The 8373-nt window shown below is 36.0% G+C and overlaps 1 protein-coding gene across 12 annotated transcripts in view; it reads right to left on the bottom strand.

Moving 5' to 3' along the window:
* CaMKII (Calcium/calmodulin-dependent protein kinase II) overlaps positions 1-8373 on the bottom strand; it is a 109386-nt gene that overhangs the window by 40575 nt on the left and 60438 nt on the right. For all 12 annotated transcript variants that reach the window (XM_011303464.1, XM_011303462.1, XM_011303463.1 and 9 more), the window contains 4 exons: positions 3310-3364; positions 1180-1318; positions 952-1054; positions 309-487 (listed from right to left, as the gene is read on the bottom strand). In XM_011303464.1, the coding sequence (XP_011301766.1) occupies positions 309-487; positions 952-1054; positions 1180-1318; positions 3310-3364 (476 nt within the window). The remainder of the gene's footprint in view (positions 1-308; positions 488-951; positions 1055-1179; positions 1319-3309; positions 3365-8373) is intronic.

Here is an 8373-nt window from a genome sequence, read left to right as displayed (position 1 = left end):
AATATGTCCTACACGTTTCGAGATATTTCGACTCGGGCGAACTTCATTTTTGTGTTTCTCCTTTCATAAAAGGGAGGAGACCTACTGCGCACTCCGTGCACCGAGTTTGAATTTGGCGGTTCGAGTTGATCAATCAGGAATACGTCCGACACGTTTCGAGATATTTCGACTCGAGCAAACTTCATTTTGGTATTACTACTTTTATAATAAGGAATAAGGATATGTTAACCGGCTAGCGGGTAGCTTGTGGAGACGAATTATGCAGCAATTGATGCATGTAATCAGGTTTATTAACATTTGGAACTTACGTCATAAGCTCCAGCTTTGATTTGACCGTATAACCGATGCTGATCCTCATCCCAGAATGGTGGATAACCAACAAGAAGAATGTAGAGGATAACACCACACGCCCAGATGTCAACTGGCTTTCCGTACGGCTCCTTTTTGAGTACCTCGGGGCTTAGGTATCCGGGCGTACCGGCGAAACCTAAAAGAATGATACTCGTCAAACGAGAGGTAGAGGGAAGTAACAGGAGCAATGCTACATTTCGGTAAACCTTTTCAACTAAATAAATCAATATATAATACTGTTGGAATAAAAGTTGTCTATTTCTGAAGTTAGTTTGCCCTCAAGATGAGTTTTTGATGACTTTCCTAGACTTTTTAGAACACCAACTATCTCCTCATGATTTGGCTTGTGCACTTGGATGAAATTTGTCTTTCATTTTCTATTTTTTGTGCTATGTTGATCCATTATACCCCAAAAAAGTGGGAAAATGGTGGTGTGAATGTAAGTATGTGTCAACATTTTCAAACTTTGCCTCCGATTGTTCATGAACCCGACCATCTCCTCCTCTAGGTATTTGCCATATCGTTTCGAAGGATCTATCTTTTGATATTTTTTTTCCTCCACGTGATGTTGAAAATGTAATAATAAATTGAATTACGTACCATACCATGCCTGTGCGTCTCCCTGTAATTCAATAGCTAATCCAAAATCCGCGAGTTTCACAGCCGCACCCTTTGCTTTACTAGCGAGTAGAAGATTTTCAGGCTGGGGTATTCCATTTCACACAAAAAAAAAGAAAAAAGGGCATGAGTTATCATTATAAGATTTGACAATTTTCGTATCCAGCATTCGAGATGCGCCAGTAATAAACGACGTGGAGAAGAACTCACTTTGAGATCTCTGTGCACAATTCCATTGTGATGGCAGTGATGGACGCTTTCCAGAATTTGTTGTATACAGTGAGAGGCGTCTGCTTCACTGTAAAACTCTCGGGCGACAATATCCTCGAAGAGTTCGCCGCCAGTGACTCTGCAAATTCATCAACATTCAGGCGATTCATCTCAATCGAAACTTCATAACGACACGGTGAAAAATTTGTTGAAATTTCAATGACAAAGTCTTGAGCATTTTTAATTATATAAATATGGGATGTAAGGTCCGCATGTACTGTCCATCGAACGTAATAGTATTTTTCACGTCTACACGGAGAGAAATATTTAGTAAAAATTACGGAACTTTCAGTTCACTTACCGATTACGGAGTTTTGATTTGAAAAATTTCAACGACGGTATCGTTATTTTTCACCGATAATTCAGATAAAAATGACGGAACACCGCGGAAAAATTCCGTGACTTTAGATAAAAATTACGTGACAGTTCCGTAAAATTTCCGACAACCACATTTCGCTCCAGAATTACGGAAAATACACGTAATTTTTATTGAATATTTCTCTCAGTGTAGGACGGAAAAAGGGAATCTGATGAATGCGACTTTATAGTCAGAGTCGGAGATGAGGATTATAACGCGCATGAGTCAGAATCACTTTTTTCGCCGTGGCTATGATACTATTTTATGTCATTGTGGCCGAAAACGCGTTTTTATCCGAGCGAAGCGAGGTTAGAAACGCGTTTTACCGGCCGCAATGACATAAACGTTAATTTCACCTTTATCTTGTTATCCCAAGATATTTTTCAATTTGGCCTTCAAATTGTTTGCGGAAACCATTCCAATGGGCATGAACAAATAATTATAAAAAAAGAGGGAAATATATTGAAGGGTGGCAGATGGAGATATTGACTCAAAGGGATCATCTGCCGAGCTGACAGAAAAATAAAAAAATGCACAATTTATCATTCGTACCATTTGACAGTCCATTTTCATTCGACATTGGTATTGACTGTCAAATGTATTCTCCTCTCTCATCATGGCAGCTGATGAACTTGGTATTTTTAATTATTTATATGCACACTTGGATGATCAATTAGTATCAATATTTCCAGCTACCACTAGTCACCAATTTTTCCTCTTTTTCATGATTATTTTTTTATAACTACTAGAGTGGTTTTCGCAACACAATTTGATCCCTAACGTGATAAATATTGCATGGAAAACGATACATGCAGGCTTTTAATCAAATTTCGATTAAAAACTGAAAATTCAGGGAAATTGAGGTTTTTGTGTTGAACGCTAATTGATTTTTCAATAAAAGCTTCAATTTTTATGCTTATAATGAAAATTCAATATCAAATGGTATTCTCAATAGATTGAAAAGTCCGAAGAATAATTTCCTGAATTTTCCACATTACCCGATTTTTCAGTGGCATATGAACCTGGAAACTGAGAATCACCGGAATATTCAAAAAATCAAATGATTCTTTAATTAAGAATTCAGCAAGAATTAAAGATATAAAGTTTTTTTAACTTGAAATTTCATGTATAATTTTCCGAAGGTGTTGGTTTTAGAGAGTAGAATGCATGTTCAGGACAATTTTAAAATGTTTTCATTCCCACGGGTACAGGAGAATGAAGGAATCGAACGAGTCAAATCAGAGTTTAATGCAACAATTAGAAAGTGTCTTGTTTTGGTTTATTTTAATCCTCATGGATGATTGATCCTTTCGATAACCATCTCTCCTGTTTTTCTCTTTACCCTAGGATATTTCCTGAGACAAAAGAAAAGTTTCCTTAATGCATTTGCCTGGGTGTTTCATTGAGGGCGATATAGAGTAATAACTCGGAAATCAACTGAATGAATCTTTGATCTTTCATGTTTGATGTTTCTCGTAACACATCAGTGAGCACACCGACAACATTGAATGAGTGAATGATGTTTATTTGAGAGGAGTGAGAATCAAGCAAAAGGTGAAAGCCACGTAATTTCAATCCGTGCTAGTACAGAAATCTTTCAGTTACTATTATACAGTTCAGTGAATTTCAATTTCAAATCGGCAATTCTGGTTTCCAATTTGTTCATCTTCCGTTGGGAGTAATGAAATTTATCTTTGAAGCGTATTACTTACAGATCGAAGACGAGGTAGTGGCAGTTTTCTTCTTGTATACTTTCGTGTAATCGCACTGTAACATGAAGAGGAGAGAGTACTTAGTACAGGATTTTTACAGATCATTAAAGAATTTAATTACAATATGTCGTCGGCAGGAAGTCTGGTGTCTTATATGTAGTTATTCCGTTTGAAATGGCGGAGTTGATTCTGATTCTAGTAATAGAATTTAATAGTAGTTTCTCGTACTTCTTCGGGTTAAGAATGTCAAGGGACAGAAGTTTGGGAAATTCCACTGTATTGCAATTGCTTTGAACTTCAATAATTAAGTTTCAAGTTCATTCTTGGATATGATGGATTTTCCTGGGCTATTCTTCTTGAATATTACAATAATTAAAGTCTTATCCACACTGAAAAAAAATGGATTTTTACCAAATTTCTATTTACGGTAATTAGAGAAATTTTTTTAATCATGAAAATTATGAAAATAAAAATATTAAAAATTGATGATCCTATTCTAAATCCTATCCTCCTATTCTAAAAAGGATAAACATCGAGACTATCGATATCTCGAAAATCTGTCACGCTTATTCCTTATTGGTTCAGTCGTCTGAGGCGGCTAATTTGAATTTGGAACTCATTTAAATTAACTATTTTTAATCGCGATTTTTATAATTACAGCGCGATGTAGCGCCCGGTCGGTCTCGTCATTGAAAAAGAGAGGAACATAATATCATGATTGAAATATTCATAATTGAAACCTAATCAAGATAGTTCGAAAAGTAAATATTTCCAGTAAGTAAATAAATATTTGGCAGAAGTAATTTTTTCTCAGCGTTGTCAAACATGTATTGATATATACTATATATATATATACTGAAAATAATATATACTGAAAAAAAAAATTGGTCAAGGGATTCAACACTTTTCCGAAGGACGAGTCTTTTGAAAATGGACCAGAAAATCATATATTATTCTAAAACAAAAAACCCTTCTGTCATGAAATTGTTCACTTGTTCAAATGATAATTATGATGATAATAATTTATTCATAATAAATATGTGACTCAAGTCAAGTCTAGCTGAGTGATTTACTCCCAAGTTTTTTTTTCTCAAATCCAACAATTCCTCATTTTTTTCTCACTACAAGATATAATTTTCTTGAAAATTATTGAGTAAGAGATTTATCACTTCAGTAAGGAAGTTTTTTCTCGTAAGTGCCGTGGTAATGCCAGAGATTCTTTCCGCTGATATATTGGAAATCGTACTTCAAAGATAAGAAATAATTATTTTCTATTAGTGAAAATGAACGAAACATAACGGGAGCCCCTCCTACACGGTCATCATGACATGCTATATGATTTATACGACGCAATCTAATGATTGTTCATCGACACGCAGGACGAAACCCAAGTTTACTACCCTCAGCTGAATCACGAAAATTCTAATCAAGAATAATCCTCTCCAGAATGTATTCACAATCCTTCAATTCCATTCACAACTATTTTTTCAATGAAAATCGATGACAATCAACTGATTGCAGAGTAATTAACGTCAATTAACCTGAGTTAATCCCCACAGACTACGATACACTTGAATATTTGGGAAAAAATGACGAATGACGAAATAATAAACGAAATTTACACTGGTTGTCAGTATTTCCTAACTATATACCACGACATGAAATTGGATTCTGGCATTTTCTCGGGTCAAGGTGTTGTAAATTCTAATGAGACTACAGTACTTGATATTTCCCTCGCGGGGTCAATCCTTTCGCATCCCCAGGTGACTAGTGCAGAAACAAGACGTGCATTAACGTTCATTGAATACAAATATTTCCATAAAGAGTAATATCAACTCTACCCGGGTAACACGATACGCCAACCCCAGGGTGTCTAACACCGCTTTCTCCCATAAGATCCTCTCGAATGGAATGAATTTCATTATCCATCTTCGTAACGAGAAACGAGAGAATGAAACACGATTCCGGAAGAATACAGTTCAAATTGACCTAGTAAATATCAAGAACCCTGAGTTGATAGGAAAATTTGATTTGTTCTTCCTCGGGTTTTGTCTGATTCAAGAGATAGCATAGAAAGCTTTCATCACAAAGGATCGGATTCCACGGCCCCTTGTTCTGAGAGGAGTGTAATAGATCAATCGCGAAAAGAATTAATTCACCATTGATCACAGTCTGACCAATGGCTCATGCAGAATTTATGGAGCTGCTGAGTTACGCATAATGATGAATGTGATCATCACGCAATGGAAAATGTCAGATGAGGATGAATGATTGCACCACGTGAGTGTTTGCCTTTAGCTTGATATCCGGATCCTCGGATTAGTCATGATTTATTGGAGCTATTCCATTCTTCAGTTTCAAGACTCGAGGAATGCTTGGCATTCAGAAAAAGGTTCTCTGCTTGTTGTCCATCATGATTGCGAGTCTCGATATTAGCGTCTGCATGCAACATAGGTAATACAAAAACGGACAAGTTTCTTGTTATGGAAATATTCCAATCGTTCGATTTAAGTGCACAATTTTTCGTGGTTAGATTAATTACTTCCCAAATTCAGCTAGATATCTCAAATAATATTCACTTGAACATCCCAAAACGGAAAAACTTGGACGAATTAAAAAAATACAGTCTGTCAAAACTGGAAACTCCTGAAATTGGGATATTTTTCAGTAAAATAAAAAATTCATACAATCCCTTTGCTCATAATCGAGCAGTCTTGTTTACTTTCAGAATGACTTTTTGAATATGATGTTAAAATGCATAACCATTGGGAAGGATATTGCTAAGTTATTAGCAAAAATGACCATTTCGTATGAAATCAGAATGCCCTAGATTTTGGTAAAGAGCAACATCATACTCGTTTTGAAAAAAAAAATAATGAAGAAACAAGAGGGAAAATGTAGTGGGTTGCAGTGGAGGATTTTTAGCCCCGAGTGGAAGGAGAATATAAAAGCCGAAAGGTAGCATGGTGGAACGAGATTACTATCCACTGTGGAGAGTCACCGACAATTCCGACGATGGCGTCCCGAGAGTAACGTCGGGCTTGGTCGGAGCGTCGTTATCGATCCTCCAAGCCACACCTCGATGCGTTCAAGCTGGTATCCAAGCACGCCAACCCAAAATCGATCCCTCTATCCCTTCTCCCACCGTTTGTCTTTTCATTTTTCATTACTGCTTTCTCTATTTTCACTTTCAAGTACCCTTAGGAGAGAATACTTTCATTAAGTATCATTTGCACCATTCGAGGATGGAAAAAGTACATGAAAGCCATTGTGCCATGAGAAAAAATTCCACTCTGTTCTTCAACCCTCAAGTGGGACAAAAATTACAGAGAGATTTAAAAGGCTCTGAGGAATTTTAGGCATTCATTTAGCTCCAAAAATATTTGGCCAATTTTTTCATTTCAGTCTTTCATCCAGGGAATCAAGGGAAAAATGTACTTGAATAAAGTATTACACCGATTCAAGAGGTCGCGGAGATGGGATTCATTAGATTTATTACGGAGGACAAAATTCAACAAAATTAACAGGAATGTATACTGTAAATGATTGGGCTAGTTTAATTACAAATTACCATTTTCGTTGAATAAATTCCAGGACAAGTGAAGATAATTGAAATGTAACATGAAGACTAAGACACAGGGTGGAAGAATCACCAATACAAAACGGACGATCGTATATAAAGGTAATTGAGAGAACACAGTAAATATGTAAGACTATATGAACTTCAGAAGAGGAATGTGAAGTATCATAAATGAATAGTATCTTTGAAATAAGAGATAACTAAATTTCTTCGAAAAGTTTTTTTATACAGCTGCTTGATAGCTATGAAAAGGGTTCTTCCAAATCTTCTTCATGTCTTTGATTTTAAAAGCTATTGTTGAAAAACCCTCGAAATATTCCGACTATTTTGCCTATTCTCCTAATTTTCTGTTTTGTTAATTTGTTTTAGATAGATTATATTTCATATTTTATTTATATTACATATTATATTGATGGGTATAACATTTATTTTCAAAATTCTTTGTATTTAATGTTTGAATAAATTGGAGTTTGAATTTGAATTCGTTTTACAGCTTCACAATGGATTTAATTGAATTTAATTTATTCCATGTATAGCTTTTCGGGTTTTTACATTTTATCTCCTTACACAGTCCTTCCTGTACTGCAATTACACCCGAAGGAAAAATTTCAGGGGAAAGACCTTGGCCAGGTAGTCTTCCCTCTCGAGACTACAACTCGGACGATGAAACAGTGTAAATTAGAGTGTTGGAAATTCAGTTTCACCATGACCAGGGATCGAACCCGAGTCCTCTGCGTGCCAACTCAGCGATCCAACCACTTTTCTTCCCTCAACCAAATTTTCTATTTATTTAATATTTGCAAACCCAACGCTCTACCCACACAAGTCTGCTGCTGTCGATGACAACGGATATATTTTCCATATTGAGAAAATTATTAAAAAGAGGTACCAAAATTGTAGATTCAATATTTTGATAAAGCTGAAGAATTCGTCATTGAATATACAAATATGCCAAAGGTGCCGTCGATTGGTAATTACGTACATGTTTTTCCGTTCAAAGAAAAATGTTCCACTGAGAATTCCCTCACATTTATCTCTCCCTCGACATATTTACCTCTCATTCGGCATAAAACGCCAATTTTCTTGTTTTATCTTTGCGTTCCAATTCAACTGTTCCATCAGTTATCAACATACAGTCCAATGAATCATTTCAACAGTGATAAAATAAACATTTGAATGCAGATTGTCAATCGTGTCCCCGAAGGTTTGTCGATCATTACTGTGGACATTGTAACACATTGTGGAGAAATCTCAAAGTTGAAATAGGTAGTCATTTCCCACGTGTTCTGTACAACACATTTATGCCCGATGAGCATACCCCAATGATCGATTCAAAGAGGGTCAGAGTGTGTTAAAATTATGGATATGTACGACCTCCATGATATAGTTAGTGGAGCTGAAACCTTATCAGACCCGCACCCTTGTAACTGCCTGTGCTTTTGATGCTTTCAAGCTGCTTGGTTAACTCTGAGCTGTTTCAGGCA

The sequence above is a fragment of the Fopius arisanus genome, unplaced genomic scaffold (assembly GCF_000806365.1).
Source record: "Fopius arisanus strain USDA-PBARC FA_bdor unplaced genomic scaffold, ASM80636v1 scaffold00032, whole genome shotgun sequence".
Taxonomy (NCBI): domain Eukaryota; kingdom Metazoa; phylum Arthropoda; class Insecta; order Hymenoptera; family Braconidae; genus Fopius; species Fopius arisanus.
Note: the sequence above shows the minus strand (reverse complement) of the source record. Positions and strands in the feature narration are given on the sequence as shown.